Here is a 23,449-nt window from a genome sequence, read left to right on the forward strand (position 1 = left end):
GTGCCCACCAGAGACCGCCTTTCAGCACTGTGTCGGAAGAGACAAGCACCCTGCTCCTCACCATCCCCAGGCGGTGACCTCCTCCAAGCCACAAGCAGCCTACAGGTCCAAAGTGATTCCGAACCGCTCGGCCCACCGTGAGAGAGCTCGAAGCTCAGCGGTGCCGCCAGGCCCGCGCTCCAGGGACGGCCTGCAGCTGTTGGGAGCAAGCCGGCACTTAGGGAGCGGCGAGGCTGACGAGGCGGGTGGCGGCCCCTCCAGCCGGGGCTGCAAAGCGGTGCCAGGTGTGGCGGGGCGGAGCGGGGTGACAGCAGCAGGTGACAATCAGGCTGCCACCCTCCCCTGCCCACGGGCAGAGGGCGTTAAATCACGAAGGGGAAAAGGCTGCCCTCTGGGGAGAGGACAGGACGCTGCCGCTGGCTCGGGTCACCTCAAGGCCAGCCCCTGAGCAAGGTGTTTCGTGGCCTCGTCGGACATGGAGCTCGTAAGTACCTTCCGGCGGGTTAAGGGGGCAGGCGGGCTGCTTCTTCTCCAGCGGCGGTCTGAATGGGGGTTCTCCGCAGCGTGGTTCTGTGGCGCGGCGTTGGGAACGGGTGAAACCCCGCCGAAACCTCTGGGAAGGGCCGGCGGCTGAAACGGCACCGTCGGGAAGGCCGCCTGGTCCCTGACTGGGACGTGCCGGCGGGGCTGGCTCGGGGGCGATTCGGTCCCTGCGGTCGGGAGCTCAGAGCCTGGCGGGCCGGACCCAGCCGCCGCTCTCCCGCTCCCGCACGGCAGCACGTGGCAGCGGCCGCGCCGCTACGGCCGCTTCGTGGGACGGGAGGGAGACGGCGGACCCGTGAGCGGGAAGGGACGAACAGCGTCGTCCCCTGTGGCCGCATAACCTCAGCGCGTGGAGAAACGCCTCACGGGCGCGGGTAGATTCCACTCCCTTTTCCATGCTCCGGGAAGGTACAAGTCTGCTTTTGGCCTCAGTTTCTTGAGTTTGTTTTATGTAACTGCGAGAGGACATGAGGTTTTTGCCCTTTCTGTTAGGACCCTTGAGCATCACGCAGTGAGATGGTGGTTAATTGCTGCTTTTTAAAGACTTTGATAGCAGTAAAGGAAATGTTTCTGTGATCATAGGAAGTTATTGAAATATACGTGTATGTACATGAAATCACTGAAAAATTGACAGCAACAGCATAGGCTTTAACATTAGGAATCTTCCAGAGCCCCTCTGGCTTCGTCTTACTCATTCTGCTATTTAAGGTAAATTCTCAGATTTAGCTTTGATACTCAAGTTTTCAGGAGTTACACAAACACTTTGGTTTTGAGTTATGAGTTAATGTTTAAGGTTTCTTTCCTCCCGCATTCAAACGTCCCATCTTGTGTTTTGGGAGTGCCTTTTCTTTCTCAACTACTGAGAGGCTGGAACCCGCTTGAGCTCTCCTGTGAGCAAACTTTCTGATTATGTTTATTACTCATAGGTGAATGTGACCTTTTCATGTACAAAGGTCTCTACAAACAAACCAAAAAGGCAACTCTAAGGGAAGGCAAAAATGCTTTTATCCTTTTTCTTTTTTTTTCTTTTTTTTTTCCTTTGTATCCTAATGTATTTTCTCCTGGAACCCTTTTTTGCAGTTCCTCTTGTAGCCAAATCAGCACATGTGTTACCTTCAAAAGATTGAACTGCTTATCTATGAAATAGATTGTCTTAATTACACCATTCCATTTGATGTCTGCTTCAGTTGGTCACTTCTTCAGCTGCTGTACAACTGCTTTGAAGGGCAGTTTTGAATTAGTGAGGGGGTTTTTTAATCTCTCAGGAATGCCTCTATTAAAAAAAAAAGGCAACTGAAAATCAGTCCTTTGGCTCTTTTATAGTCTTATGTGAATAAAGAAATGGATAAAAGATATCTCCTCATCTATTGGTGTTTATACTGGCTGTCCCCATTCTAGCTTTTTCTGTCCTCTCCTTTATTTTTCAGTCATGGTAATTAGAAAATGAGTACTGGTATTAATTCTGGGTGGGATAGCAAATCAAATATATGAACATGTGCCAGGTTTAATGATTTTAGCTAACATAGCAGTCTGTCAGTGATATGTGCTGGACAAGAGCCTATGGCAGATAAATCATGAAACACCATTGTTCAAAGTCAGATGCCAAAGAGAGCTTTGGAAGTTTTCAGTGAAGTGAATTCTTAGGTGAGAAGGAAGACTGGTTCTAAGTTTTGAGCATTTTCTGAGTGCCAGCGACGATCTCAAATATGTGTCCATCTTGCTAATGCTGAAAGCCGTGTGTTTGAGAGAAGGAAAAAGAAAAAGAAAAGGCTGCAAAGCTAGGTTCTCAAATTAGGAATGGTGTTTGCCTGGACAATCTTAATGTGGCTGCCTTCTGCATTATGGTACTCATTTAATTATTTATCATTATGTGCCTTCCAGGGAGTATGGTTCACTCAGCACACATAAAGGATAATGCTGACTTATTGGAGATCTTTGATATGTCTTGTGTCCTTTTTAACGGATTAATCGGATAATCATACTCTAAGACATAAACCCAAATTGTGGTGCACGCTTACATGCAAACCCTTTGGCATTTCAGTACAGGAGAAATTTGAAACCTGAACTTTTTTTTTTTTTCTTTTCCCCCTCAGCATGTCTTTTAATGTTATTTTTCACGTAAGCAAAAAACTGCAGTAAAACCCATAGAACCATGTTCGTTGGCTATATGATAGGATTTAAAGGGCAGAGCCTGTAGAAGGAACTTCACACCCTGGGACTTCACCTCACTGGGCTTATTGGTAACAATAAACAGGCTGTTAAATAAGCTTAACTGGGGAGAGATCACAGTTCTGTTTTGTAAATGTATTTGTTGCTGTTTGCTGTTGTTTAGAGAAATCTACATTCCTGAGCTCTGAACCCTTCTGCATTGGTCCACTATTCCTATCCCTGTCTTCCCTGACATTCGTCACCTAAGCATGCTTCTTTGCCTCTCTCCCTACAGTAAGAGCAAATTTTATTTTTCTTCTAAATCATCTGAATGTTTTGAACATGTTGTGTTAAAAAAAGGCATCCTTCCTCCACTCTGTTCTGCTACCTCTTGTTACACTGGCTGCTTTTTTCATCAAATAGGGGTATTTGAATCAAAATTCATGGTCAGTTCTTGCATACCCTGCAGTCCAGAGCTTCTGCAATCTCAAGTGCTTTATAAATGTTTATGAATTAACCCTTGCTGTACCTTTGTAGTAAGGAAGCATTCATTTTCCCATCTGCAGAAGAGAGGGAGGAAGGTGCACTGACGATTCAGAGGTGTGAAGCACTGGCTGCTTCAGAATCCTGAATCTGGGAGCTGCACATGAAACCCCTAGTGTTTTATAGTTTGCCTAAGATCACAGAGGTGCTTGGGCCAAGCCCAGGAGCAGAACCTCCACCCAAGAGCTGTGCTTTCTTCACCTGTTTCTCCTTCCTTGGTGGCCAGACCTTGTCTGCTGATGTTTTTCTTAAATCACATTCCTTCTTTAGTACTCCATCGTAGAAGTATCATGTGCTTAGTTAATGGGAGGAGCTGCCCTCCACAAAGGAAATGCACACAGTTCCATGCCTGTTCACCTTAATTTAGCCTCTGTAGCTTGAATCATTTTACTGGGGACATTTATATCCTGAAATGCACACCATGATAAGTAAGCAATATGATGCTGTAATATATAAATCTTCTCCATTAAGCATAGGTTTTGCTAGGAAGCAAGACAGAAAGAAAAGGGGGGGGAATTGGGATATTTCCTGGAAAAGGGGAGACATAACCTCCATTTTTAAAAGGGAAAAAAGGAAGACCTGGGGAACTACAAGACAGTATCACCTGTGCAAGATCCACCTGGAAACTTCAAGGCACATGGAAAATACAGAAGTGATGGGTGACAGCCAGCATGGCTTCACTAAAGGCAAATCATGCCTGATGAATTTGGTGGCTTTATATGATGGGATTACAGCATTGGTGGACTTCTGCAAAGGTTTTGATATTGTCCCACATGACATCCTTCACTGTAAACTGGAGAGATATGGATTTGATGGTTGGATCACTCGGTGGATAAGGAATTGCCTGGATGGTCACACTGAAAGAGTTGTGGTCAATGGCTTGATGTCCAGATGGAGACCAGTGACGAGAGGTGTTCCTCAAGTGTCAGTATCAGGACTAATCCTGCTCAATATCTTTGCCAGCAACATGGATAGTGGGATTGAGTGTACCCTCAGCAAGTTTGCTGATGACACCAATCTGTCTGGGGTGGTTGGCATGCTGGAGGGAAGGGATGGGATACAGAGGGAAATTGACAGACTTCAGAGGTGGGCCCATGTGAAGCTGATGAAGTTCAACAAGGCCAAGTGCATTGTCCTTCTCATAGGTTGAGGCAATCTCAAGCACAAATACAGGCTGGACAGAGAATGGCTCAAGAGCAGCCCTGATGAGAAGGACTTATGGCTGTTGGTCGATGAAAAGTTCAACATGAGCCAGCAGTGTGTACTTTCTGTGGCCCAGGAAGCCAACCTTATGCTGGGTTGCACCAAAAGAAGCGGTCAAGGAAGGTGATTCTCCCCCTCTACTCTCATGACACCCCGTCTGGAGTACTGCATCCAGCTCTGGGGCCCTCAACATAAGAAGGACATGAAGCTGTTGGAGCGAGTCCAAAGGAGGCCACAAAGATGATCAGAGAGCTGGAGCACCTCTCCTGTGAAGACAGGCTGACAGAGTTGGGCCTGTTGAGCCAGGAGGAGGCTCCAGAGAGACCTTAGAGCAGCCTTTCAGTACCTTCCAGGGGCTGACAGCAGAAGAGGGACTTTTCCAAGGACATGTAATGATAGTACAAGGAGTATTGGCTTTAAACTGACAGAGGATAGATTTATATTAGTAAGAAAAAATTCTTCACTGTGAGGGTGATGATACACTGGCATAAGTTGTGCAGAGAAGCTGTGGTTGCCCCATCCCTGAAAGTGTTCAAGGCTAGGTTGAACAGAGCTTTGAGGAAACTGGTCTAGTGGAAGGGGGCTTTGAACTAGGAGAGCTTTAACCCAACCGTTCTATAATTCTACGTAGAGCAAAATATATTTCAAATTAAAAGAAAACCATAAGCTTAACTCTTCAAGTTCAATCTCTGCCTAATAAAAATTTCAAACACTTTTTAATTATAAAAGATTGGTTTTCTGTCTAATGTAATATTTACAAAGCTTTGAGAATGGCTCTGAAATACTTACTGGAGTATTTTAGTTCACAAAGTTTATATAGTATCTTTGAATACTACGGTTTTATAGAGACTTTTGCAGAAATTGTTAACTTGCCTTTTGAATAGCCTGGAAAAGTTGAGCACTGGCAAGTGGAATATGTTTTTTCTTTTTTTGCCTTTGTACTTCCTGAGCAAGTTCTGACACACACACAGGTGACAACACATCCAGGATTGTGTTTGAAGTATCTAAATGTTTTGTGACAAAAAAATCTAAAGCAGAAGTCAGTGCCACTGTTTTTGCTTTTGCTTTCCTGCTGTTGTTCCAACAAGTTTTACCTCCTCTCCTCTGCAAAATACACTGAAAAGAATCGATACTGTGCCTTTATGCTGAAACCTTGGTTGGTTTCTGCAAGCTACTTGTTGGGCTGTTCCTGCTTCGATCTTGCGTGTAATAATTCTTTTAAAAATAACTAAGTTTTATGATTGTGTTTAGCTTATAGCTAACAAATATTTTTAGTGCAAAGCCCTCAATAACATTAGCATTTCTTTGACTCTAGTCCAGGAAAGTGTCTTGTCACTCAGAATATTTATACTCACAGTTGGTTTTTTATTCGTCTTCATGTGCATAGACTTTCTCTATACATACCTCTCTGCCCATTTTTTAAGTACAAACATACATATATATCAATTTGTATATCACTATTTAGGTACAGGCTGTTTGGCAGATGATGATGCACTTTAATTTTTTTTCTGTCTATCATGTATTGCTTCATAGTTCCCAAGTCAGGTCTTACACCATGACTGGAACCAAGTGTTACTTCCTAGTGAAAAGTAATGTATGTATGATACATGGAGTGTCAGGCAATTCATCAGGAGTAAGGAGGAGATGGCCTTAAGGCAAACAGTTTGCTCTTTAGAATATAATGGTTACTTAACCCTTTAACTCATATAGCACATGTGTAAAGGGCAGACTTAGGGAAGAAAATTCTTCTCAAGATATTGGTGTGAACCGTGCAAAGAAATATTCTCAGTCTTCACATGTTAGTAAATGAGAATAAGCCCTCAGCCAATCAATGTTGATATTTAGGAGCAATTCATTTAAATTATAAAAACTCCATCTGTTTCTTGTGATCTGTGGATTCTTACTTTGAGTGTTTTTAACGTTATTAGTGGCATGTTCTCTAAATGAAAAATAGTTGCAGGCATGTTAATATTTCTCGACCAAGTTCAACACTGATTATTATATGTTTGTTTTCAACAAGAGCTGAAATAACTATTACTTTCAGTGTAATTTCTTCCACAAATGATGGAAATCTGAAGTGTATTCTCTATAAGGGTTTAAAGAAATACTGGTGTTCCGCTTGAATCCTATCCCATTGGAAAGCAAATCAGGAGTAGTTTTAGGAAGTGAACTATTCAGAAGTACATTTGTCAATAGTACTAGCTTGCAATATTTTTTACTGAGTTATTGGGGGGGGGGGGTTAAATGAAAAGCCACACACAAACTGCAGAGGTGAACATATTTTTATAGGCGAGACAAATGAGATTGCCTGGATAACTACTTTCAAATCTCTAAAATAAACTAGGTGAAGAATAGGGGCCAGTCTTACTCTGAGAATTGTGATCACTTGCTTGCTGTTTATATCCACAGATGCTTTTTCCCTACAATAGTGTACAAAGAATCTTGGCTACAGTTCAAAATTATTGTTATTATTTTGAAATAAAATTTTTTCTGCCCTTTTATTTGAAGTGGCATCCATTAATGTTGGCTGATGGCTCTAGCTGCTGTTTACCTACTGCTGGGTCAGTATGTGCTTATAGGAATCAGTATGTTTATTTTGTTACATTTTTTCCTTCAGTACAATATTTACTGAGGAAAATTGGTTTTAACAATGTTATTCTTTACATGGCTTCTGTTTTCATTTTGAAGTAGCTGTCTTAGACCCAGGCTGAACAAAGTACTTAAGCACATGTGCAATTTTAAGCCCAGGGACTATTCACAAACTTAGAAGTTGCATGCAAATTTATGTCCCTGGGGCCAGATCAGACCCAGAGAAATAGTTGTAGAGTTTACGGTACAGATTTGGAATTAGAAATCCTGTTGATTTAAGGCCTGAAATGTCTGTTTGGCTGAAGGGAAGTTAATGGGCACTCTTGATTCCAAGAAGGTAAAAGACTGACGGTCTGAAAAAGTGAACATAAAACTGTTTTGGAGCTGCTACTGTGCTATTTTAGATAAACCTGTGCACCAAAGCATGGTATGAAAGAAGAAATGTTGTACAATGTTAAGTTTTAACTTCTAATTCCCATTTTTAATGAAATATAAGGACTATTTGTTAATTCTTACTGATAGCCCCGTATCTGTCTTTTAGTTAGTCAAAGTTTTATTAAGCTGGATCAATCATGTTGTGGGTTGGGTTTTTTTTCTTCTTTCTATTTAAAAAAAAAAAAAAAAAGAGCAATTACTTACTAAAGGCTCAGCACAAACCCCTTAGTATTAACTCCTGAAGGGGTTAATACCACAAAACTCTTCAAGACATCTGGCAGGAGCTGTGGGTGTTGGGTGTGGCAGATCCCAGGGCCGTACCAGTCTCTACAAGGGAGCTGTCATCCTCGCTGATTTATCCTTCCCTAATGTCACGGGGTATGGATGTTGAAACTGTGGCTAGAATGTGAAATACGAAAAACATGAAGATTATGATTTAGTGTCTGGGGAGGCTCATTGTTGGCCTCTGTTCACAAGTTGTAAGCATTGGAGGTAGCTTGACACAGGTTACAAAATCTGGTATGTAGCACACAAAAAAAAGGCAAGAGTATTTTGGCGTTTGGAACTCCTACATGTGTTAGTGCACAGAAATGAATGACGGCAACAATTAAATCAAAGAGCACACTGATGATATATTGCATTGGAGCACATCGAAGGTGCTTTTAAATAACATTTAAATAAATGTACTTTCTGGTCCTTCATTGGCAAATAAATATAACGGGTACAGTGAATGAAGAAAGTAGGGAATGAACTTCTTTAGTAACGACTGTTTGGATAATTAGCTGATACATTAATGGAGCTCAGATGTAAGACTTATGTTCATAGTTTGGCATCTTTCAAACTGACATTTATAGGAAGTTTCAATATAGGTTTACAAGCACTTGTTTTCATAATGAAATTGATGTTATTCTTTACTTTTTCTGTCCTGACACAATTAAATATTCAGTAATGACAGCAGTTGGAACAAAATGTGTAGCATTAATTTTTTGACAGAATACCCCCATGCAATGAATGTTTACTAAGTGAAACAAGTTGGTTGGTTTTTCTTATAGGATTCTTAATTTTCACTCAGGAAATAAGTTGAGGCATACCCCGAAGCTTGCAGAAGTGTAATACAAAAGCAGTGATCCTGTTCAGAGCATAACATTGCTTTTTCAGCTTCACTTTCTTAAAGCATAATGATAAATGTGATTGTGCTTTCATAATGGTGAAACATAACATAGCGCTTAAGTATCGACATAATTTTTAGTATCTAAAAACTTTCTGATATATCATGATATAATGTGTCAGGGTTAAAGTTCCATTCTTTTGGACATATTTCTTATTTGGATGAAAATTCCATTATTTTCTATAGAAGTAATATATTTTCATGGAATCACAGAATGGTTTGGGTTGGAAGGGACATTAGAAGCTCATCCAGTTCCAACCTGCTGCAATGGGCAGCAACACCTCCCATCAGACCAGGTTGCTCCAAGCCCCATCCAACTTGGCCTTGAACACTGCCAGGGATGGAGCAGTCACAAAGTCAATTAAACTGCTTTTTGTAATTCAGTTTTCTAAAATACTGTTTGCTTAAAAAATATTCTGGGAGCTCAATGTGATATCAATTCCTGAAGAAGTTGAAAATTATCCAGTTGGGTCTGAAATTGGAGTCTCATTCATAATAAATAAGTTCCAAATTGGGAAATAGATTTTGGTGGATTCAGATCTGAATGACATTCCAAGGAATAAAGGGTATTTGTGCCGAAGCCAGGGATGCTATTAAAAAAAAAAAAGATGTATTTTATATTTTATATTTTATATATTATACATAAATAATAAAATATATTTTATCATTTATTATTTTACTTCAATTTGCATTGAGATAAATCCCATAACAGGACCTTGAGAACCAATTCTGCCTTCTTTATTGTCACAGTAAAACTCACATTGACTGTGGAGCAAGAGCAATGCTAAATCCTTATTGACAAACACAATTAGGTTTTTAATACATAATCCATATTATATGAAACAGCATGTTTAAAGCTGTATTTTAATTATTATTTCCTGGTTTGTTTGGGGGGTGGTTGGTTAGTTTTGTTTTTTTTTTTTTCCCTGTGATTTGATTTCTTGAGCTTGCAATTATTTTAAAGGAAAAAAGTAGTGTTGTGCTGTTATTGAGGTGTTTTAAATTGGATTTTGGGTTTTTTTTTTGCCACACACAGTTACTTACACTGTTAGCCGGGTAGTTCTTTTCATCTTAATGTACAAGGATGTACGATAAAAATGCTACAGATCAGTTTATGCATCTGCGAAACTACTGGGTTTAGACATTCTTTGTCAAAAGTGTTTAGAAATTTGCAGTCATTTTTGAGATTTAGGGTAGGATTGTGTTTTCAAACATTGCTGACATTAGCCTGTTCCCTAAAATGTTATGCAGCTAGAATTGTATTGGGATTCCACATTAATCTGCTTCAAATCAGGGAAGTAGCTGTTTCTCTGGTGCCTTTCTCTGTACACCAAAGGCTGTCTTGGCATCACTTTGTATTGACTTTGCACAGGTCTGGGTGATATACCTGATGCAATAAAAGCTGAAAAGCAATGAAGACTTAAGTATCAAATATGTATTACTCAGTGGATTATCTTTCTGATTATCTTTGCTGCCTGAATCTTGTTTGGATTACCAGGTCACTTGATTTCAGTTATATTTTTGGGGATCTCTTTATAATCTTATCTTTGTCTTGTGTTCTCATATAGTACCATCTGAGCTCATACACAGTAACTGTCTGAAGTAGTCTGGAATAGTGGAATATGGAGCCAGTAAGAGTTTATTAAAACAACATACCAGGAGTAAGAAAGAAAAAAAAAATCCAACCCAAAACCAAACAAGAGGATCACAATACCATAGGTATTCTCTCTCAAAATTATGTAGATTTGGGCTAGTCAGGACTTCTGGAGGGAGCCTGAAGCCAGAAATAATGGCTCAGCTATACAAGGCCAAATTAAAAAAGAAGGCAGCTACACAGATTCATTATATGCATAAACCAGGAAATGAACAAAGTGATGAAGTGTAAGGTCACACAGTGATGTGCTAATAAATAATGTCAGCCTACCCAGCACCTTGCATAAACGTGGTATGTTTATAAAAACATAAAAATCAGCATTTTTCATAAACAAAATCTTTACTTTTTAGTGAAAGTAAAGCTGTCACCCCTCTGTATGCATGAAAGTAAAAGGTTTGAGAAAGCATGTACCAGCAGAGTTCTGCTTGCTTTGGCGTCTTCACTGTTGCCTGTGTGACAAGAAATACCATGCGTTGCTCTGCTTATGAATTACGTTACTCATGTCTTGTCATGACCAGGCAGTGGCCCTTTTTAATGTCCAAACTGTTTTCCCGGTAAGTATAGGTCTGGGTGTCTTAACAACCAGGCTACTCTGCTGTTTTGCATCACACCTACCTGCAAAACTGAGATCAGCTTCCTTTCCATTTATGGATGCCTTCATTTAGGAGATACGTTGGAACAAGCTAAAAGTTGTCATGGAGAGAAGGATCATTCCTACTAGCTACGGAAAGCTTATGGGCTCATGGTTTGAAAGGCCCTTTTAATTATAAGAAAGGATCTAGGTACACACATAAATTCAAACATGTTGGAAGTTGGTTTTTCAAAAATCCTTGGATCTTTCCAAAATGAGTGCAGCACTTGAAGAAGTTTAATGCATTTTTAAGAGCTCTGTTTCAGGTAATGAGAATAATTAGAAATACATTTTTACCCTATCTTCCCCTAAGTTGTTTTTGTTTACTTAGTCTACTCTCTACCTTACATACTGATAATGAAGAATCCAGAGACACAAATTGAGGGTGTACGAATTACTATACCTGTCTTTTTAAAACAGTGACAGATGTGGAAAATTCAGTAGGATGCAAGCAGAAAATAATTCAGTGACAAAACTATCACACACTTTTCTGAAACTTGTTCTACATAGCAAAGCAGCTTTATTTGTGCAAGAAAAGGTAAAGGTTTTTTAGAGCACGAGATTTTCATATGCAAATCCTATTCAAGGCCATTAATATTTCTGCTGTCGCTGAACAGGCTTTCAGTCATTTGATTCTTAATAAATTAATGTGTTTGGTTTATTCATCCTTATAAAGGGACTGTTTGAATCACGTGCTTAATTTGGAACATCCAGTTATTTTTTTTTTCATAATGATGCTAAAAACAACTTGTTTTGTTGTTGTTTAGATTATGTCTGTGGGAAAATATACAGGAAAGTATAGTATATAGCCTACTTCAAGTCTAAACATGACTGCTAACGTATATACAATTAAATGAAACACCTTCAAGATTTGAATCTAAGCTGTCAGTTTGTTGCCACATTACAAAACTTAAAATCCATAGCCCCTTCTTGGGACAGTTACTATTAGTAATCTGGAATTTGGTATAAATTTAAGCTTAGCATATTATCTTTGCTGTTTGTTTTATCCATTTTAGGATGCAAGTTCATTATAGCTGAGAATTCCATATATTTTAAGGAATAACAATTTTATCTTAAATGCAGGCTTTTGGGAAGTTCTGGTTAGCCATGACATTCTTGACCACTGTGATAAATAAGATTCAGGTTGGAAACTACTTACTCAAACTGGAACTGTTCCTCCATTAAATTAATGAAATTACTCCTTTGAGTAGCTGTTCAGCAGTGTGGATAAGAGATTCACAATCTGCCTGGAAAACCACATGCATGTTTTCCAAGAGTGTTACACATTAGCTTCTGTTAGGTTAAGCAGTTGCTTTCTATGTAGATAAACCTCTTCAGATTAAAGTAAATACGATATTCTTTGCTTTCTGTCCTGAACATTACGTAGGAGTTTTGTCTGCTGTTAAATAGCTTTCATTCTCCACCCAGATGTAGCTGTATTTCAATGAAGAGCTAAATGATCCTTGTATATCTCTTTCCTCACTTGCCGTAGAGGCAGGCAGGAGGGTAGGAAGGGGGGGTAATGAATTGGTTGTAAAGGAGCTTGCAGTGCTTACATGAAGTGCGCTGCTACGGAAGTTTGAAGTTATTTACTTTCAAGATGAATAGTTCTTTAAGAGATGGTTTAAACAGTCTGGCTAACATACAAAACATTAAGTCTCATTGTACATATCATTTGAAACAGCATAACCCCTCCCTCCATCTTAAGTTTATAGCAATAATAAGCTTTGCAGATGCTTTTCCTGGGAATTAAGGACCAGCTGGGGTAAACAGACCTCAAACTATCCTCTTAGCCAGTCATTAATCTTCAGGGAAAGCCTGTGCTTTGATCGTTATTGCTAAAATATGCCTAGTGCAGCCTGGTCTTACATGCCAGTAAAAGCAAAATAGTATTTTGCCGAAACATGAATATTCTTTTGTTTTCCAGGTAGCCCTGTGTCTTGGACTCATTTTTCATGTGTGTAAGCATGCTTGTGTATCTGTGCACACATACAAACAGACATGAGGGGATGAATTTCCAAGTTGAATTATTCATTCTGCGTTTATACAACTGTAAGTGAAGTGGGGTTTCTGACTCAACACTGTTGTATTGATTAACCTTGTAGTTAGCTTTGGTTCTTTTCAAAACTTGTGAAAAGGTATCTTTGCTTCTGAAAATTGGTAAGAAATATTTTATCCGTTTATGACCCTATGGAGACATGCCAGTGGATCTCACTGAGGACCAAAAAGAATCAGGAGCTGTGTAACATATTACACACCAGCTTGGCTTTTTTTTGTGCAACCACTTGACTGAGAAGTGTGCTTTGGAGATGTTGGTGCTTTGAGTTAAAAAGGTAACAGATTTCCCAAACCAATTTTTGCTTATATTTTTGGAAGGGATTTGTGGCTATACAGTGTATCTAGTAAATAATCACAGGCTTTAGAAGTCAGATGTGGTACCACATACATATATATACATATATACATATATACTGTATGTTTCAACATACAAGTCACAGAGCTGAAAACAACCTTCCTGAATTGCCAGGCTTTAGTCTTCCTGAAGTGTGCCAAATGCAGACCTCTGTGAGATCAGAGGTCTCATGAATCACCCTGCTTCCCCGATTATCTTGCCATGTGTTACGTCTTCTGGTCAAAAACTAACAAGAGAACAATATGTACTTCATACACGTGCTGCTTTTTGCCAAATTACCTTTATTACTTTTCTATGTTTTGTCATCTTAAACCTGGATTAAGGCAGGCATTCACTGTAGTGTTAAAATGGTGAAGTGTCGCTAGAAGCAGCAATTCTTGGTGAATTTCTACAAACATCCCTGAATTTGAGACAATACTGGTATTTCTTGAGGGAAGAAAATTCCCCTAATTGCCTTTTGTAGTAACTCTACATTTATTGAGGGAGGAGGATTACTGTTTATTTTCTTCTGGTTATCAGAAGCAGAGGTTGTGCAGTGCCCTGCTGAATGAGGTGTCAGGCACTGCAGCAACATAAAAGAAGGTGTACTGAAGTAGATGGAGTTTACAACTGAATAGTATTGAATAATTCCAGAAGAGGAGAGCTTTTCACAACCTGTGTCCTTTGCCCTAAAAGAGACTTTTGGATCTTTTCTGCTACCACCAGTGTTGATTTTCTTTGTTCTATGTCCCCTAAGGGGAATCATCAAAGTAGCAAGAGAAGGAAATCATTCCTATATCTTCTTGCCAAGAGCATTTTCCCTATTTTACTATAAATGAGCACCATGGAGGAAATGGAGAGGGGGAAAAATCCTGCAGATCCTTACACACCCTGAGCAAAATCTCAGCTGTTACAGAGTATGAAGCTTATGATTGCCTTTGAGAGCCCTGATGGACCTTCTTGCAAGAATCAGGCAGCTGGAATGAAGAAGGCTCCTGCTGGTAGAGGGCTGGGTATTGATCACTGTATGTTGTGATCAAAGATAAAAGTACATTATGTACAGCATATCTAATGGGAACTTAGAATCCTTTTTTACATGTTTAAATCCTGTGTTTTAAATGGCGGGAATTTACAGCTTTGATATATTGATGTTAGATTCAGTGGGCAGAATCTTGCACTTCTTTTGCTACCAAGCACAGTTGCCCATGTGATTTTTCATCATTGTATGAAAATAGCATTTCAGAAAACACCAGTCTAGATACAATGGCTTCATCTTGTGTCTTTGTAACCAATTTTAAGGTTTGGGGGGGGTTGGGGTTTTTTGGGTTTTTTTTTGTTTTTTTTTCTCACAAGCCCCCTCTCCCGAAAGTGAAAAGCAGTAAATAGTTAGGCTGGGTGCTCTGTAAAAGTGGGGGTTTGACCTTTCTATTTATCGGTATACTTTTAACCTTGCAGGTTTCTGTCAGTCTTTCAGCTTGGTGCCATTTTCCCATGCTGAAGTGTGTCAGCAATGCAGTGTTGGATTATTTTCTGAACAGTTCTTGAACTGTTTCTCATGTATTAAGGGAGTCTTTAATTAGAATGAGCAGTTGCAATTTAATATTTTGTATTTCAGCTCAGGCTGACTACTTCCCATTTAAAAACTTGCTCCTGCTGTGCAGTGATAGACTGTGCAGGCTTTTGGGGTTTAACTTCTCTGCCTCTATAGAAACTTCAACTAGAGTAGGTAAGCAAATCAAGGTGTCCAATTTAAATTCATTACAAATGCTGCATCATTATTGTTCAGCCAACTTCCATCATCCTCTTGCAGTTACTTTGGTTTCCTTATTAGTAGACATCCCTGGATGTTCCTGGCCCGGAAAGTCATTTGAAAATTCCTGTCATTTCCTGTGCTGCAGGAAAACTGCCTGCATGTTCCCCAGTCCCACAGAACCATTGCCAGCATTTTTCTTTTGCTTCCTAGCAACTGCCAATTTGGCAAAAATGAATGTGTGGGACCTGGAACTTTCTAAGCTGCAAGAGATGCAGAAACAAGGCTCTGTTTGTATTGCATGGATGTGTTTTATAGTTGTTTGAATAGCAAAGAGGTGTCAGTGTCACCAGCCTGCCAGCATGGGAGATCAAGGAATAAATTTTCAGGGCAAAAGATATCCCTCCTGTGTAAGAAGTGTTTGTAGAAAAGAGCAAAGGCAGCATGAAGAAACCACTACTATGTAATGTGTGGTACCATTTCTCTATGTAACTAATGGTCTCCAGCCTTGGCCACTGCAGTTAAGAGTGTGAATGCAAATTTAACTGGGATGGTTTTCAAGAACTGTCTTATTCAGATGCAGTGTTTTCAGCAAAGAACTCATGGTGAGATAATCATCTCAGTATAAAACTGCCTGCTCTCTTGTATTCTGCAGCCCACACTGAGCTTTGTGCATCTTCCATTACATTAGTCTGAGGCATGTTGACACTAGCTGCCAATACCGTGGACTGCAGAGTGCACACATAAAAACTGTCACACCTCTGGCTCATCCCTCACTTGAGTGAGGGAATCCTGCATTGTCTGTGTGGTCTTTGCCCTACTTAGCCCTACTTTCTAATTTTAAGAAAGGTGTTTTGTTCCTGCCTCCTTGAAATTGCAAAGGTCACTGTCTGTTTTTGATCCTGCCAATCCCAGTTATGAAATTGCTTGGTGCTTGTTTAGAAAACCAAAACACAACCCCTCCAAACATTCTGGATTTCGGTTTCCTTATTCCTTCTCTCTACTTGCATAATCTGCAGTCATGCTTCTGCACAGTGTTTCTGATGGGAACCACGAAGCAACTTGTTTTGCACTGAGAATTCATAACTAAATGTTCTTTTTTTTTTTTGATGTTTTGTCTCTTCAAGCACATTTAAATTCTAACATTTGAAGCACCTGATTCTTTTTTCTTCAGAATGTTGGAAACAAGTTCTCCCCTGGCTGAGATCTTGCACAAAACATTTCAGCCTGCAGCAATCTTTTCTTTTTAATCTGGAGTTTTAGTAAACCCTCAAAAAATTGGGTTTATAATTGAAGTGACAGCACAACCCTAATTGTAGCACTACTGGCACACCTCCATGACCAGAAGCATACATTGCTGCAATTTTTAAGGATAAAATTAATCCCTGCTATGCTGGGCAGTGGACTTTGTGCTCCCTGCAGTTTTCTGAATTTGTTATGTTTTCATCCAAGTCTGAAAATTATAATTCGTGGCACTGAGGATGGACCAGCTACCTCTCTAGTTGGCATAAATCAGTGTGATTCAACTGGAGGCAGTGATATTGTGCAGGTTAGCCTGAGGTGATAGAGTGGCATAATAAATTTAAAAATGTGAGTTTGTAACATGGAGGAAGTTTGTGTTTTCTCAGGTGGAATAGTTGGGTATGTTTGATAGGCGTTTTTAGTGTACAGTAGGCAGCTGAAATTTCCAAGTCCCATTTTGTACTAGGAAACATCTCTTCAGTGAAGAAAATGGGGCAGCTTCCTTAACCACACTTTATGCAAAATCTTATCTTTTCTGTGAGTTGTTGAATTCAAGAAAGATCAAACTGTTGTTTAAGAACTTGGATCACAATCAGACCTGAGTAGCCTGAGCTGCTGGGTGGTCCCAAGGACACTGTAACTCACTGGCCAGAATATAAATTGTATAGTGACAGATATAGGGAAGAAAAAGACCAGTGTCATCTTCTCTTCTCATGCATGTCTTGTGATGCTAGTTGGCATATGAATATGTAACTCTTTATATAATCACCTGTAAAACTCTGTGGTGTAATACACCTAGCTGTGGGACTCCAGGTCTTTGGCAGGAATGTAATGGCATATTAGATACTGCTTGTTATTTCCAGTTGTCAGGAGTGACAAGTGAAACAGAGTGTCACAAAAGTCATTCTAACAAGTGCGGGGAAAAAAAAACAGCAAAACCTACTTTGAAATGGCTTGCGCTCAGCTCAACAGACAGAAGCCATGGCCATGAGGGCAACTGAGGGATCTATACTAACAGTTCTCAAGTAGCGGATAGTCTAAGCAGCCTGGAAGAAACAGATGATCTTTCACACCTTGCCAGGACTGTTGACATTTGCTTCAGGACTTCTGTCACTTGCTGTCTACTTTCTTTACTACTGCCAGCAAATCTTCTGCTGCCACTGTTTCCAGTTCAAGGAGCAAGGTGCAGACACACCCAGGCTTAACCCAATGCAAAGCCAGCACAGAGCTAGCAGAGCTTTTTCATTCGGGCTGTACATGCATGACGGAGGGTGCCCACTGCATGATCTGCATGCCATGCCTTGTTCCTGCATCCTGTTTTCTAGAGATGTGCCAGGGACACAGAGGCAGTTTGAATACCCCTTCTGCCTGTGACAGAAGGGAAACTGAATGGTCAGTGTTTATAGCAGATAAATGGTGGCTTTGTCTTGGAAGGGTCTCTTCTGGACCAGGCTGAGGTCAGAAGCTGCAGATACTATTGCTTGTCCTGCCTTTTTTGAATGGACTGATAAATGTTTTGTCATTTAACATCTCTTAATTTGAGACACCTCACAGGTATCCCTGTTAAAGGGCATGTAAATGACAGCATGAATTCATGTGTTTAGCACTTGAGGCAAGCCTGCATGTATATAATAGATTAACTGAAGAGTTATGAATTTAATATTGCATTGCTTAACATTCCTTGATAGCTGTTGCTTCAGTACGAGTCCTGCCCCTCAGATCAAATAGCTCCATGCTTCCACCATAGTCCCTATGGGGAGTTGTTCAAATCATATTTGATTCTCCCTTGAAAAGTATATGGGGGAGGCATATGACAGAAATCACTGTAAACATACCAGTCTGCATCACTTCCACCAGCAGTTCCCACTGGTGTTATCTCTGACACTCAGGCTAACTTTTTGTAACCATCATGCAACATCATGAGTAATAATCTGTTGTTAACACACTGTCCATCAGAAATGTTTACTCACAGAGTGACAGCTAACACATCTGGACTACATACTGTGTTTGATCTGAAATACCAGACTCACTCTACTCTAACAATGACAAAACCATACCATGGTTGTGCAGTTCAAAGCATAAAATGTAAGGAGTGTATTGATGTCTGATTCAATTTAAAATATCTATGTAAATATAATTCTACTGGGTATTATAAAATATGTAGTAACAAATATTGTATAAAAGGACAAAGACAATCTTGTAGCAACAGACCTCTAATATTTTTGGCAGTGTCTACCTTTACAGTGTAATTGATACTACTTAGAAGTTATAAAAGTCATTCTTTAATTAGGTTTTATAAGAGTACTGTTTAGTGAATGCACTGTGGCAGCATAAAACATGTATAAAGTCTATCTTACTACTTCTGGTAAACGCCTTGTGTAAGACCATCTCAGTGGTCATCAAAGCTGCATATTCATGTAAACGAAGAATTGTGCTCCATGCTTTCTTGCAGAGAAGGCTTTTTGAGCATGGATTATGTCTTTTGCAGATGTAAAGAGGGACTCTGTAGACATCCCTCGCCACCTGTGAGCCTCACACAGGATTTTCTGTTGCCCTGAGTGACTCAGTGGGAGTATACTGCATCTGTCCCTTGCTACTTGCCTTTCCTGGTGTCTTTAGGACCCTGAGGGGAGCAGCAGCTTAGCCCCAGCCTGCCTGAGTCCCTGGTAGAACATCTCCAGAGGAGTTCACTTAGCCAGTGAAAATAGTGGCTGTTGTAGACTCAGGCCAAGCAGATAACACTTGCCCTCAAGCCTATCAAGTGGACAAGCAAAGCCTGACCATTTGCCCTATCCATGCCCTTAATACATTCGGAGTTGCAACTGCATTTTTCTCTGGGGAGGCATTCTTTTCTAGCTATAGCCTGTAACTTTTCCAGTAGACTATGGTCGTATCTACAGGACACAGGTATAATACTTGTCTATGTATACAGAACAGAGCTTGCAAGGTTTTAGAATAAATGTTAGAATTTAACAGAAATATCATAATTTCAGACTAAGTCATTCAATAAATCGTTAGGTAGGACATAGTGGTTTTGTTTCCTTCCAAAAACATAAACCATTTATATGCTTCAAACTGACAGCTCATGTCTTACCCTTATTAAAACTCACAAGCTATAGGTTTTCCTTTTAGATTCCTGATTAAGCTTTCTCTCAAGTTTCCCTTTTATTTACCCCCAAATTAAATAACAGCCCTCACAAGTAGATATTTATGTTTTCAAAATGTAAGTGGAGGAGATGAGAGCAGGGAAATGGGAATAACTGGACAGATGAGAAGTAATGATTTTTATTTGTTTCTCTAGATCATGTTTAGCAGGATTCTGTGTAATGAGGGTTTTTTGTGGTCTGAAGAAGTCTGAGATGCATATATTCCTTGGTTAAGGTGAAGAATCAAATAGTGCTGGGTGGTTCATGTAGAATGATGCCGTAAGGCAAGAAAAAGTACTCCGGCGTGTCACATGAAAAGAATGATCAAATAGATGCTTCATGACTAGAAAAATGAATACTAAAGGGACTTACAAGGCAGAAAAAATAATTATGTAGAGTTGACTCTCAATTTTACCTTTAATGATCACCCTCTTTTCTAGAGGAGCTCCACCTTTAGACAAAAATAATCATTAAAAGACTCTAATTTATATAATTTTATCCTTTGAAACTACTGTTCTTCATAAGCCTAAGAGTGTCCTTTTGCAATAATTATTCATTCTAAGAGGTAGGGATATATGGTGGGGTTTTTCCTTTGGTCTTTTACACCCTAGGGGAAGAGCTTGTTTGGGGATTTTTGTAGTGCTAGATGGTATATAAGGTATACAGGAAAGATTTAGTTAAAGAGGAGAAGGTAAAGGTGATCTTGGCATCTACTTGAAATTAGTCTTACCTTCAGAGTGACACTAAATTATTAGCTGGCAGGGAGGGTACTGCAAAGCAGAGGAATGGTGTGTAGCTATTCCCCAGAAAGACCTGATTCATGTCACAGTCTGAAATGAAGTCTATGGAAGACTGGAAACCTGACTCTGAGCTCTTTTCCCCGAAGAGGCCTGTAGAAGTGTCATGGGTTTCCTAACTGCAGTCATGATCTAATCATTGGCAGCAGCTTTCAAGCAACCTGCCTTTTTCTAATTAGTAAGTAGAAGAGATTTCTAGAGTGAAAGCAACTGGATGTGTGGATCCTTCCACATCAGATGAGCTGTTACACTCGGGTTGTACGCAGGTTGTATGCAGGTGAACTGTTTCTAGAAATTGCAGCTCTTCATGAAGTTCCTTATTGTCTTGTGGCTCTAAAACTGTAGATGAGTGTATGTCTGCCCTCTGGTTTCTGCAAGGGGACATCTGTGAGAAAAGCAGGAATACAGCAACTATTGTGACCTTGCATTTCCTGATTCTGGACTTGTAGTGTCAACATGGAACGGTCACAGCATTTTGTTGATCTCTTTACGTGCTTTGTGCAAGGTATAGTGCTTAAAGTAATGAAGAAGCTGAATGATGTTATCTTTTATTTCTCTGCACAGAAGGTACTCTTCAATTTGTACTCTCTTGTTCACTTTATAAGTAGGTGGAACTATGTATGTGTTAAAGGCACAAATTTGATAAACATAGCAAAGTTAAAACCAGCATTGAGAAAATGGCCAAATCCCCTGGGCTAACAAGAGTCCTCTTGTTTATGTTTTCATATATTTCATTGGACAGTTTTTATGTTAAAGCCAGCTGTCACAACCTGATGTTTCACAGCCTTCACTGTTGGAACATGCGTGTGTTCTGGCATCAGTCTATGTGGAATATCTGTTTGAACAAATGTAGTATCAGGGCATGCCAACTATGGCCATTTGCATTTAGTTACAGCAGTTGCTGAGTGTACCTTGAGGGTCAGCATTCAGCAGCGAATGAAGTCAATTTTGGCATCTCTCTAATAATACTTTGACTTCAGTATTTGTACCTCATCATAGTATATGGGGGAAAAATAACTTTTTCTACTGAAGCTGGAATAGCTTGCCTGGCTGCAGGACCAACATAGCTGTGAGGACTCAGTTTGTAGTTGGATTGTGAAGGGCATTGCAAAGGCTTAAGTGAAATGTAAGTTCTGAACTGAAACACCAATCCCTAAGACCACTATAAAAAACCCAAAACCTTTAACTGCTCCCTGGATTGTTTCCTTCCATAGACTCTTTCTAGCTACAAGAGGATTTCTGAGTAAACGTCCTGCTCCCATGAGTAACCTTACAATACCAGCACAGGTTTTTGTTGCCCATAATCTGATCCTTTTTTACAATCTGTAGGAATCCTTGTGTAAGGATGCAAATAATTTATTAGAAACAATAGAATATGCATTAGGCCTAACTGCATTCAAAAGCTTAGAAAGTTCTCCAAAAATAACCCAGTGAGGTCACAGCTTTATTCATATGAACAAATGTAGTATATGTGCAATGCCTGCCATAAATGTTCCTTTCTAAAATGTGCAGCATGCTTACCTTCTTTGCAGTGTTGACTGAATGAATCCAATAGTCTGTACTAGACTAGTTGTACACAAATCCATTCATCATTAATCACACCTGGGGAGAGGGTGCCTTTCTTGGAGTGAATTATTGTCAGAAAACTACAAACAGCACAGCCAGATCATTGTGTCGAACAGTTTCATCCACAAAAGGAATAACAAGAAAAGTATTTGGAAAATCAGAAGAGTCAGGTCAGTCAATTAACTTAAGTTTTGATAGAAATATTCTAATTAATCAATTGTACATGTAACAAATGTTATGTCTACAAGTAGTCTAGATAAAAAATAGTAAAGAAAAGGAAGTATTTCCTTCCATAAATGTAGAAAGGCTGATCCTGACAACTCCCACTGACCTCATATTCAAACTCAGTATAATAATGGATCACAGTTAGGTTTGGGGCCTGTCTGTTCCTGGTGGGAACAATATGGAGCAAATACACCTCAGGGTGGTTCTGCTGAGTGTTGTTTGAATACTGTCTGGCATTCCTGGGGAGCACAAGTGTTGCTCCATCTTGTGTCTACTTTCATAGTCGTGGTGGGAATTAAAATGAGACTTGTTTATATCTGGTTGTAACACTCCTCTTGGGGTGCAGGCAAGGAGCAGGAATTAGTTTGTGTCCTCTGAAGAGTGCAAGGGCTGTAAAATCTGACTGGTCTGTTAATATGACATAAAGGGATAGAAAAAGTCCTGATTGGTTTTCTTCAGTTCCCCATGCTAAAGGAAAAGCCAGCTGGATCAAAGCACGTTGAATACACTGAATCATGACTGTTCTTAAACCACTGCAAATTAAAAAAGCTGAACCAATGAATTGCAAACTGCGGGCACCAGTCTATAATGCAAAGATGCCAAATCTACTTTATATTCTGGTGAGCAGAAGGGCCACTTACAGCAGAGGTACTAAATTCTGCACAGTTATACATAGATAAAATCTAAATTTGAATACCAGTATGCTGCTCCTTGATACTTGGCACTGCCTAAACCAGTTTGGGACTGATTTGCTTTGGGCCATAGCTACCCTTGCATATGTTTCTTCCTAGCTTAAACCCCTGTGAGGAAGATGCAATGCAAATACGCGTTTACTGCTTCCAGGCTTGAACTGGAACCTCCAGACAGGTCTGCAGAGCTTTGTGAAATCTTATGGCGTGAGTCAGCGCTCTGCCTCATGCACTACTATGCAGTTTTGACATGAGCCAACATTCATGGGGAGTCCATGGGCCAGGAGATGTTTTGCAGACTAGGTAAGCCCACCAGCTGTTTGCTTGGCACTCATGCTCTAATTCCATCTTCAGAAGTATTTTTTCCGACTTGAGTTACAGACCTCCATGGTACACCTTTGTTGAGAGAAGGTTGCTCATGGGAGAAAATGTTTTGCAAGATCAAGCCCAAGGAAAGGAAAATGTGTGGTTACACTGAATATAAGATAAAAAGCATGTATGTGTTACACTGAATTTGTATTGAATAAGGTATTACACAAGTAAAGGTCTGGAAAATGGAGCAATAAGAGAGGTTTCAAGACTGGCAGCAGTCAGATACAGTTTTCAGTGTTTAATTTCTCTCTCCATAGTATTCCACTGCAAGGTACAAATATTGCTTTATATCCACAACTAGGATATGCAGTTAAAAATATTTGTTTAGTATATTTCAAATCCATCTGAAATAATTC

At 39.9% G+C, this 23,449-nt stretch overlaps 1 protein-coding gene across 1 annotated transcript in view; it reads left to right on the top strand.

Annotated features, from left to right (window-relative positions):
- Positions 1-420: 420 nt before the first annotated feature.
- BNC1 (basonuclin zinc finger protein 1) overlaps positions 421-23,449 on the top strand; it is a 77,655-nt gene continuing 54,626 nt past the window's right edge. Inside the window, exon 1 of the mRNA XM_061347273.1 lies at positions 421-484. Coding sequence (XP_061203257.1) covers positions 476-484 — 9 coding nt within the window. The 5' untranslated portion in view covers positions 421-475. The remainder of the gene's footprint in view (positions 485-23,449) is intronic.

Source organism: Neopsephotus bourkii, unplaced genomic scaffold (assembly GCF_033783945.1).
Source record: "Neopsephotus bourkii isolate Nb327-2 ecotype Australia unplaced genomic scaffold, CSIRO-AGI_Nbou_v1 NB_318, whole genome shotgun sequence".
NCBI classification, from domain to species: domain Eukaryota; kingdom Metazoa; phylum Chordata; class Aves; order Psittaciformes; family Psittacidae; genus Neopsephotus; species Neopsephotus bourkii.